The 11,968-nt window shown below is 33.1% G+C and overlaps 1 protein-coding gene across 1 annotated transcript; it reads left to right on the forward strand.

The window, feature by feature from the left end:
• Window positions 1-4,481: 4,481 nt before the first annotated feature.
• On the forward strand, window positions 4,482-5,691 carry LOC143616329 (uncharacterized). The gene has a single exon (XM_077089192.1). The coding sequence runs from the start codon at window positions 4,515-4,517 to the stop codon at window positions 5,616-5,618; it is 1,104 nt and encodes a 367-aa protein (XP_076945307.1). The 5' UTR covers window positions 4,482-4,514; the 3' UTR covers window positions 5,619-5,691.
• The last annotated feature ends 6,277 nt before the right edge of the window (window positions 5,692-11,968 follow it).

Genomic DNA, 11,968 nt, shown 5'->3' on the forward strand with positions numbered 1-11,968 from the left:
CAACGAAAAATAAGTCGGGCAACATTTTGGTCAAATAAAATAAATAAAATTTTTGACCAAACTAGAATTGCCCTAATATTTTATCTAGATCAAAAAACGTCAACTGTCTTGAAGTTTATGATGTAGAACCGATAAAATTACCGGATTCGACTCGTATGTTGTAACCAAGGCTCTGATACCACTGTTGGGTTTCAGTAGTGATCAGTTAAAATTTTGTTTATTAAATCCGGTTCAATAAACGTGACAAATAATAATTAATCATATTAATTAATAATTATACGCAGCGGAATATATAATTAATCAGCACCGAAACTAAACCCGACAGGATCCGGTTACAGACAATACGAGTACGAGTCAAACAATAAATATATAATTAAACTGACGATATATTTAAGTTTACCTCGGTTAATAATTAACCGGTTGAGACACCAAAGGCTAACGAACCGAGCTATGTGACACATCAAGATCCAACGACCAACGGTGCGGTGCACAATGGCAACCCGGCAACGGTGATGGTGTGCGGACAGCAGCCCGCAGACAGCGGCGGCGGCGTACAGCGGCGGCGGCAGGCGGCGAGCTGCGGTGGTCGGGCAGCGCCGGCGATGGGGTGGAGAAGAAAGGAGATGGACTTGTTGATTAGGTTAGGGTTCAGGTTATGTCCATAACATCATGTGTTTATATAACCTATAATTAGGTTTAACTAACTTAGTTATAAATCTAATGGACCAACAAGTCCACTTCTTGCTCCAAAGCCCGCTCCATGTAATTTCATCTCGTTAAAGTATCTAACCCGGTTAACTAACTTAAGCGGATCAATGGCTCGTTACCTCACGGTGTAACTCTTACGGATCATAACCCGGTTGGCCGTATTGACTTACCTGAACTGGTCCATAATTCTAACAGGATAGTAACACATGTGTAAGTTAAGTTCAAAGACCCAATGAAAATTAAGTACCTAGGTCCCAAAATCTAGTGTAACAACTATTGCTCCATCTTTCACTCTTTATCCTTCATTTAAAGTTCTAGATTTAAAGTTCTAGGGACTTGTTTCTTCTAAGTTCTTGCACCTGTAATAAAATGAGTTTCCAACACTAGCTATCTAAAAAGAATAGTAAATAATCTATAATATATATAGCACCTAAAGTGCTAGTTTCCCCATCCTATTTCTTTTTCAGCTCTAGTTTCTTTTTTAAATGTTTTTAGTGACCACTTCCACTACATTTGAAGTAGGGTCATTGGACTTGTTTCATTCATATATAATGTTAGCATATCCCATATATTTTCCTAAAGCTATAGAGACGTAATAACCGATAATAAACATCATGATGTCATCGCTTCATTGGCATGTTTTCGGTAAGCCTTCGTTGACACAATTTACTAATTTAGGCACTCGACGCAAAGCTTCACCTCTGACTCTTCAAGACAAAGTTTCGAACGAACTATTATCTTCTTTTCTTTTTTTTTTTTTTTCCAATCTAGGAGTTTTATCTTGGTAAGCTTCTCATTGGTTGATTATGGAAAAGAAACTCAAGTAATTGTAATAATACTGTATTCATAATATTTAAAAAAAGATACATATTATTTTTAAACATATGCAGCATTAACTATAATTTATAATCATGTAGATAGCGTGTATTATTTTATATAACAAATACAAATACTTTATATGATTTACTTTTTACCCATAATCAAAGAATCCAATTATCTACAAGAAATAAATAAATTTCCGATTAGATGGGCGGATTTTCGTTTTTACTAATAGAGTGTCGGACTAGAACTATACATGATTGGTCCACGTGTCGACTTTTGATTCGTTTAGCCAGTTTGCCCTATGTGTCCTTGTGTGACCATGTGTAGTTTGTCGTCCTCACGTTATGCTTTTTAAACAAATCACACACCTTCACTCTTTTTAACTTTACCATTTTATTAATCACCTTTAGAAAAGACAAAGAGTCACGTTACCTTAAAAATATTAACTTGCCTTTAGGTGTGTTGATACACATGATCTTCATGGTATTCTTTTGTTTTATTTTATTTTTCACATGTCATTTTTAGTGATTTAAAGTTGTAATGTTTAGATATACTACATAAATACATTTATATTTGATTGATAAATTAGAAGAGATGGCAATAAAAGATTATAAATTTGATAATAAATGCTCTAAAAAGTTGTTGTATCGTGTTATCATTATTGATAAATATATAAGCTCGTACTTTATCAGAGGAATTTTCAAAGTTATACATTACTAGTTTTAATGGGTGAGTCTAACACTCACCTAGTGTAGGGGTACCACCTCGAGCAACAAAGGAGTCGCATCTGCCAACTTAAAGACGATAACATCTATATATAACGACTACAAGTGGAAGGGATCCGCAATATCACACCTGAATATTCCAAGATAGTGGCAGGCAGAAGTCCTACTGGGAACCACGAGTATGGCAATACAGATGTAGATGCGACAGGTCTAATATAAATACACAATTTTATATGTAACCATGTGAAAACTTTACACCTTTTACGTATTGGTGTTATTTATCTTTCAAATAGCTCATATATCATCCTTTATAATCATATGATTAACCGAAAGTCCGATCCTAATACAAAATGAATATGGGTGTAGATTTGCTTTTACATCTACAACTAAAGGTGGAAGAGTGTAGTTAAATCCAATTTATTTATTTTTGTAAGGATACAACCTATATATAAGAGAAAAAGTAAAATATAGGCAACATGCCATGTGAGTTACTTTTGACTGAATCAAGTAACTTCTGTTTGCCCATAAATAACTTTGTTGTAATCTTTCTACTAGCCCCTTCTATGTCACGTTGCAATTCCCAATTCCCCATTCCATCCTTTATTTCATATGCACCTTAGCGTAAGTACCTTTTTAAGGCGGAAATGCATTAAAACCAAATCAGGCTAGCAAGATGCTAGAAAATGTCCAAACCTTATCGTAATTACCTAATTAGAGCTTAAAAATTTAATCTATTTTAAGTTAACCTTAAAGTTAAATCGACATTAACTCAAGTTCACAATAATATTAGCCGAGTTAGCTCGACTCTAATCTTCAATCCTAATTGAAAGTTGAGCTTTGTATTTAGCTCATATTCAACTCGAGACAAATTGTAACTCAGTGTAGTTTGTGTTTTCCAATTTTATTGTTTGTCTGTTTTCTAAAGCTTCAAAATGCACCTTAATAAATGTCAAGTTATGCAAGTCTCTAATAACATTAATATCAAACATCTTGAATTCGGCTTAAACTGTTTGGCGCCAACCAGTTCGAATCAAATCAGCTTAAGTTATATTATGAAAAAAAAAAGTTACTAAGCTAATTAAGACTAAATTACGAGCCATGAGTAAACTATCGCTGCAATTCAATGTTGTAAATAAACTATAATCTTTCGCAAGTAACAACATATTATCAAAATCAAAGAAAATGTCATTTAAACAAACTCATAGTTTATTTATGATCGCATTCATTTAAAGGATTGTATTCCTAGAGAGAATGGCAAATATAAATACCTCTTTCTTTTTTCATATAATTCGAACAATTTTTTAATGAGTTTAAAATTGTAGCCTTATTAAATGCATATCTAAATTGGCATACAAATATTAAAACCTTTTTCATTGGACCCATGTCCTATCCCATATCCTTCTTCTGGACAACCAACCCTAAAAACCATGTTATCAAAGTGACTTAGTGGACCATCCACGTGACGCAATAGACTTCATCTCTCGATACATTCGTTTACTCCCAAACAATATGTAACTATTTCAAATTTATATGGCGTGTAATGAATAATCTGTTAGGTTTGTGGAGACCCATTCTCGGTTTCGGGTTGGTTTAATGAAGATGTGAAAACCAGTTATTGGACTTGATGGAGATCGAAGGCAAGGAAGGTAGTGGGCCGGACCCTTAAAATATTTAGTTTAAACATTCTAGTTTTTTGGTTTTCTAAAGAATAAACCTTAGATGTATCTCCATGTATAACCATTCTTGTACTTGTAGGGACTCACGAGAGTAAGAGGCAAAGACCTCGTGATATAGATCACTCACTGTAACTGAACCACACATATTTTTTTATGCTTGTGTTTTATTTTTTAGTAGTTATTTGTGTGGGTGGAAACTGAATTCCTAACATAATCAAATACCATAAACTTAAATTATCATTATCAACATTGTCTTATTAGATTATCATTTCACATGCCGCAATCCCTATTATGCATATATGATATTATTAATATTTTCTCATCTTAAATTCTTAAATCTTAATGAGTTCACTCCAGCTTAGAACACAGACGTTTGTGTAGTTGAACATGAACATGAACATGAACATGAACATGCTTTGTGACACCCCACCATAATAATCACAAACCAACTGCCCCTCAAAGTCCCCTTTTCGTAATTAACTAAACTTCCAAGGGCATTTTCCAACACCCCCTGTATATATTTCCCACATACTAACCAAAAGCCCACCCCACAAAAACAAACTTAACATAAAAAAAATAAAATATGAATATCTCCACCGTCACCACCGTCGTTATGGTCCTCCTGACCGCTACCACCGTCGTCAACTCATGCCCGGCGTCAGACCGGGACGCATTACTCGCGTTCAAGTTCGCATTAACCGAACCGTATTTAGGCATATTCGACACGTGGACCGGGACCGACTGCTGCACAAACTGGTACGGAGTCAGTTGTGACCCGACTGACAGTCGGGTCAACGACATCATCCTACGTGGCGAGTCAGAAGATAAAATTCTCCAAAAAACCGGCCGGTCCGGGTACATGACCGGTTCACTTTCACCTTCACTCTGTTCACTAGACCGGCTCACCACACTCATAGTCGCCGACTGGAAAGCAATTTCCGGCAAAATTCCGGCGTGTATCACCTCCCTACCTCACCTCCGTATACTCGACCTCGTCGGAAACCAGATCACCGGCAGCATTCCGACCGATATCGGAAAGCTATCAAAGCTCACCGTTCTCAACTTCGCCGATAACAAAATATCCGGCGAGATTCCGGCGTCGATCGTAAACCTCGGCCGGTTAATGCACCTTGATCTAAGCAATAACCAGATCACCGGTGAATTACCCACGGATATGGGTAAGCTATCGATGATGAGCAGAGCTTTATTAAACAAAAACCAACTCACCGGAACTATTCCGGCGTCCATCGCCGGAATATACCGGCTAGCGGACTTAGATTTGTCAATGAATAAATTATCCGGGTCAATCCCGAATCAATTCGGGTCAATGTCGGTACTGTCTACGCTTAATTTAGACAGTAATCAAATCTCCGGCGAGGTTCCGGTGAGTCTGTTGAGTAATTCCGGTTTGAATATTATTAACTTGAGCCGGAACTCGCTTGACGGTTACTTGCCGGATGTTTTTACTCCGAGGACGTATTTTTCGGTGCTCGATTTATCGTTTAATAAGTTGAAAGGCGCGATTCCGAAATCGTTGTCGTCGGCGAAGTATATCGGGCATTTGGATATTAGTAATAACCATTTGTGTGGGACGATTCCGACGGGGTTTCCGTTCGATCACCTTGAAGCGTCGTCGTTTACGAATAATGATTGTTTGTGTGGGTCGCCGTTAATGCGCGCTTGCTAGTACCACGACGTCGTATAGCGTTATGTTATTACTGTGACGTGACGGTGCACATACTATACCACTAGACGACTAGGTCATGAGGGTTATGTGACGGAAGGTGCACATTGTTTCTTTTTTTTTTTTTTTTAAGTTTTCTTTTACTTTTAAATAAATTAAAAGGAAAACAATTGTTCGAGTGTGAAGATTTGTTAATATGCCAGGATGCACGTGGTAAGTTCTTTTTTATTGAATGGAATATGGAATCTACTTTTTTTTATTTATATTGAGCGTCTCATGATGTATGTTTTTTACAAGATGAATAATGATTTACGAAACAAGTAATTTGGAACGTTGCAAAAAGGTGTCACACGGGATCATTCTCAAATGCTTTTTGATTCATATAGAAGACAATGAATGAGCTTGCTAATTCAAATTGATATATGACATAAAGTCAGTATGGATCTAGGTCCGTTCCTCTTTTAAAGTCATTCGATGGTTTGATTGGTGTAACTTTCTATTTGTTGGTTCATTCTAGTGCCTTGCTTGGTTCTCTAATGAATTTTGCCTTTCCAAAATAAAACTAATTATTGTTTCCCTTATGTTAAAAAAAATTATTATTTAACTATTTCATGACCTTGATGAGTGATATCTTATTGAAGTCACATTCACGAAAGAGGAAGATATAAAGCTTTTCACTCATTTTCTATGTGTTCTTGAACATGCGTGTGGTTAGAGGTTGGACTGATTGATGCATCTTTGTTTGGATTAAAGATATATATGCATTTTTGTGAAAGTTAAATCTTACACTTCATAGGGATTAATGAATCATTACTCTTTAGCCTCTTATTCTATATCCTAACACTTTTACCATCCTGGTATCCCATTAAATAGTATTAGTAAGGAACAATTGCATGTCAAGCTTAAAAAGAAAAGCTATCAATTATACCATTGACATATACATCTAGCTTTTGGATCGTTTGACTAAGAAGAAAATTAAATGTATAAGCATTGAATATTATGAGTTGTTTTGGGTATAAATCTCCAACATTGCGTTTTATCTATGAAAAAAATATTAATTAGTTGGCATATTTATCCCAAAAACCTTCAAGAGTTGATTATAAAATCAAATTATGCCCATGTTGACAAAAGATGCAACTTGACTCATCTTGATTATATAAGTTGCAAGCTACTTTCATATCTGCATGCTGGAGTGGTTTAGTGTTTCGACTTCACTTCAACATTAATCTAAACACGTTGGATGTTTTCTAAAATTATCAACAAAATAGCTCCACTCTACGTCAAATAAAATGATTCTAAGTGGTAGCGAAACATACTCTCTATCAAGAAGCTACACCCTCAGTAATAGTCTTTATGTGAGAGAGTGAGAATTCTTATCATCGTAAATTAGTGAGTCTCAAATAGGTGTTAGGTGGTGATTGTCATTAACTGATTATAAAAACCTAATTAACCTAGACAGCTAGGGTAACTAGAGTCAGTGGCGAAACTTGGACGCGAGCGTCAGGGGGGCGAACTCAAAATGCATTAAAAAATCATAAACGAGGGAGGCCGGGGCTCAAATTTTCGGGTAAAAAACAGATACATTTACACTACTGCGAAAAAAACAGGGCGGGTTGTGCTCAAATTTTCGACCGTAAACAGGTAAATTTACACTATGTATAAATTTTTCGGGTGAAAAACGAATATATTTACATTGATGTGCAAAAAAACAATGGGGGCCGGGGCCACCCCTGGCCCTATTGATACTTCGCCATTGATTAGAGTCTTATATCCACGAGAAACATTTGGTTAGTTAAACACGTTTACTATGAGGTTTTTGAAAAGCAACTAAACAGTACAAAAGGCAATAATAATATTAACATGTTTGGTGATTTATTATATTTTGTTTTTGAACTATGATTTTGGATTATAATAAACACTGACTATCAAGATACTGGCTGCTGGACGAATATGTTTGGTGATATTAAAGGCTAAAGTTCATTATGCAATTCTCGGAAAAAAAAACAACTAATCCAAATTTTTGGTTGGCAAAGTTAACTTGTTTAATAAGTACGTTGTGTTTGAATTGACACGTTTATTTTGTTTTTTCAATATAGTTTGTTGTATTCAATTAAACGGGAGAAATATTGTATCATTTACATCTTGATTACCACCACTCAATATATTTTGATCGACTTGTTACGGTTCGACGTGTTTGGATAAATGGTGCGAGTCATGCTCATGATACCTCTTGTATATTTATAAAGTTATGATTAATGACATCTTTAACCAAAAGAATATATGATCATGTTAAACTTCATCAACTTCAGCCCACCAACCCATACAACCATCTTCCTACTTGAATCCGCCACAATGAAATGAAGGAATTCAAACAAATAATCAAAGAATATGGCTGGACTTTGAATTTGGCCCATGTGTGCTTTTGGTATTAGTACTATCTTTGGGGTTATTGAATAAATAGAGAATTAGTACAAGAACATAGTTAAAGCATATAAATTCCATGGTTGGGTTGGAGAACATTCCATGTTCCCATGTGAATTTGTCTACTAATTTATGTGAAAATATGTATATAATTGATATTGTTTTATCTATCTGTATTTGAGTTTGGCAGATATTTTGTGTTTTTAGATTAATAGGCGTAAGTCCAAATTTGGTTAATAATGTCATGGATATTTAATATTGAGGCTCGGTGAATAAATATCAATGAAGGCTAGCATTGCTGGTGAATGGTGGCTTGGTGCTGAGTATTTATTAATAACTAGTTTGAGACCCGTGGATTACATTGGGAATTAATAAAAATTACAATATTTAAACGTTAAACAAAATACAATCAATAACACAATTATCATATATTGTTAATAAAATTACAACTTTCATTAAAATTACAGGAATTACAAAGCAAAACATTACGCAATGAGTCTACAAATAAAAAAAAAATTCCTTGTGAGAATCATTAAGCATAAATCATAATGCTAACAAAATAAGGTTAAAACCTAAAAATTCATGTAATCAGCTGTGTCATCATAATCATTAAGCATTTAAATCATAACACTAACAAAATAACAATCAAAAGTTAGAAATTTTGTCCCGGCCCCGTACATCAGAATCTCATATCAAATAGTCTTTAATGTTCCTTTTTAAAGACTGAATGAAGTGTCATTTTATTAAGTTGTATTTATTAAATGCATTATCTTTCCAAAGTAACGGGTTTGGGTCGCTGGGTATGGGCCCGGGCCAAGCACATCCAACCTCCTAAATTTCTTGCAAATTTGCATAAATAATTCGATAGTATTATGCTAGTATCTTGATCATTTTAACGCATTAAATAGTAATACAATGTAAAGACATTATGACAAAGTATTCCTGTTTGTGTCAAAGTCAGTTGAGTTTGAATGGTGAATAAATCATAATAATAACATACAACTTTGAAAAAAAATTCTATGTAAAATTAGATGAATAAAAAAAAGTAAAATACAAAATTTAAAAAAATAGTTTTTATCTCGTTTTTGAAATATAAAAAAATGATTTAATCATATAATCAGCTATAAGAATCATTAAGCACAAACCATAATACCAACAAAATAAGGTTAAAACCTAAAAATTCATGTAATCAGCTGTGTCATCATAATCATTAAGAATTTAAATCATAACAGTAACAAAATAACAATCAAAACCTTAAATAGCAACATGTGATCAGGTAATCAGCTGTGCCTGACTACAATGAGATACAGTATCATCAAGCATATATATCTGGTAGTGGTTAACGAGTAAATAATATCTGCTTATAGATATAATTACATACAAGTTGAAATAAAAAATTGAAAAATTAAATAAATGGTCGATTAAACAAATAAACAATAGAATATAATGACATAACTTCAAACTATATAATAGAATTTACTATAGAAAATAGAAAATATTTAATTGCTTTCTGTTTACAACAGATCATAACTGATTTAACATAACACACGTGTGAATTAAAAAGCTTTAAACTTGACAAATTAAACTAAAATAAACAAATAATATCACGTGTTTTTAACATAAAAATAGCTTTATAACTATAAAAAAAATTAAAACAACCCTGTTTCCCAAACTAATCCCACTAACAAATTTAACTATTTCAGCAGAAAAAAAAACAGTAATCACATAAAAAAGTTGTAAGCTTTTAACAATTAATATCAAAACCAAGATTCAAACAATCATAAAAACCCTACATTTGAAATTAAAAAGCTTTAAACATGACAAAATCAACTAAATTAAACATATAACATCATGTCTTAACTTAACAATAGCTTAATAACTAAAAAAAACCCATTAACACAACCATGTTTACCAAACTAATCCCACTAACAAATTTAACTATTTCAAAAAAAAAAAACTGTAATCACATAAAAAAGTTGCAACCTTTCACAATTAATATCTAAACCAAGATTCAAATAATTAAAACCCTACATTTGAAATTAAAAGGCTTTAAACTTGGACAAATTCAACTAAAATAAACATATAACATCAAGTATTTAACTTAACAATAGCTTTATACCAATAAAAAAATAAGGATCAACACAACCCTGTTTACCAAACTAATCCCATAAAAAAAATTAACTATTTCAAAAAAAAAACTAATCACACAAAAAAGCTGTAAACTTTCACAATTAATATCAAAACCAAGATTCAAACAATTATTAAAAACCCTACATTTGAAACTAAAAAGCTTTAAACTTGACAAACTAAAGTAAAATAAACATATAACATCATGTATTTAATGTAACAATAGCTTTATAACTATAAAATTAAACATAATTTTATAAAGATCTAACATTATCTAACATTACACACAAAATAATAATAACAACAACAACAACAACAACAATAATAATAAAATTAATACAAATCTACATAATGTTGCTTGTTTACTAACCATTTAGTAGGAAACCGATGAACATGTAATTTAATAAAAACTACTAACATGTTTGCCATAGTGGTTCTCGGTTGATTAGTGTTTGTTAGTAGAGTAAACTATTGTGTTATATCTTTTATATATATATATATATAGAGAGAGAGAGAGAGAACAAGGTTAGAATAAAAAGACAATCTTTCGTAAGAAGTGTAGGAAGCGATAGTGACCATTGGATGAAATATAACACATAGGGGTAGGATTGTAAATTGAAAATTTTTAATTTGGGAATTTTAATTTTTCTTAACGGAGATTCCTATTTTTAGGCAATCATTAAGAAAAATTTAATTAAGAACTATTTTCAGTTTATAATTCATAACCAGTATATAGATTTATCAGAACAATTTTCTTTTTCACCATCTCGGTTTTCCTCAAAATCCATCAATTTGTTTGTCTTCAAAACAATATAATTCATAGTCCACCAACTATTCTGTTTGTTTGTTTGTGTTGTATTCATGTAAGCTCCTTGAATAGAAGAAGGCCTAATTGGATTGTTATCAAGTTGTATAAAATGTAACGAAGCGGGATGTCTTGCAGGGCGATTTTCATTCAGAGTTCTAACCCACCTTGATCTGATGCATATCGCCTTCATCATCTTGACATCACCGTTCATATCACAATTTTTAGAGATTTTGTCCAATTGTTCTGTTTTGTTACACTATGTCGGCGGAGGCGGAGGTGGTGACGGTGGAGTGGGGGTGTACGTCGGTGGAGGCGGTGGTGGCAACGGCGGAGGTGAATGGTGGTGACGGTGGAGTAGGGGGGTGTACGACGGTGGTGGCGGCAGCGAAGGCGGTGGTGAATGAAACGTCGCCGGCTTAATATGCTTTAATATATATATTTTGTAGTTAGAGTTAATACTGATTATGTTTTAATTATTGGTGTGTTTTTGTTTAGTGTGTTTTTGTTCTTGGTGTTCTTAGTGTTCTTGGTGTTCTAGATATTGTGTTCTAAATATGGATTAATATTTGGTGTTGTGTTTTAAAACACGCTGTAATATAAACTACGATGTGTTTTTGGTGTTGTAATTTAATTTTGTTTCCATATATGATATAACACACTGGACGAATATGCCCTTAGAGTGTTATAAAACAAGAATTAGAAAAAAACACACTTTCAATCTAGATCATCAGATCATCAAATCTAGCGCACCAGATTACTTCTTACACTTTTTAGACACACTCCACATCTTATTATAACTCCACCCTATATATATATATATATATTGCATTTAGAAATAGTAGATTAGGAATGCTTTGAAATTTAAATACTAATTACGTAAAATTATGTGATAATTTAAGAAATAGTTGAATATTATTTGAATTAACTCAATCTTTCCTTATAATTCTCTAAATAAGTTGAAAAATCCGTAAAAATAATTTAGAAATTTAAATTGGGA

The sequence above is a fragment of the Bidens hawaiensis genome, unplaced genomic scaffold (genome assembly GCF_021521415.1).
Source record: "Bidens hawaiensis isolate Kalapana, Puna unplaced genomic scaffold, B.hawaiensis_p1.1 tig00046810_1, whole genome shotgun sequence".
NCBI classification, from domain to species: domain Eukaryota; kingdom Viridiplantae; phylum Streptophyta; class Magnoliopsida; order Asterales; family Asteraceae; genus Bidens; species Bidens hawaiensis.

Excerpts from the sequence above, each read along its gene's own strand:
- LOC143616329 (XM_077089192.1), top strand. The coding sequence starts at position 4,515 with ATGAATATCTCCACCGTCACCACCGTCGTTATGGTCCTCCTGACCGCT.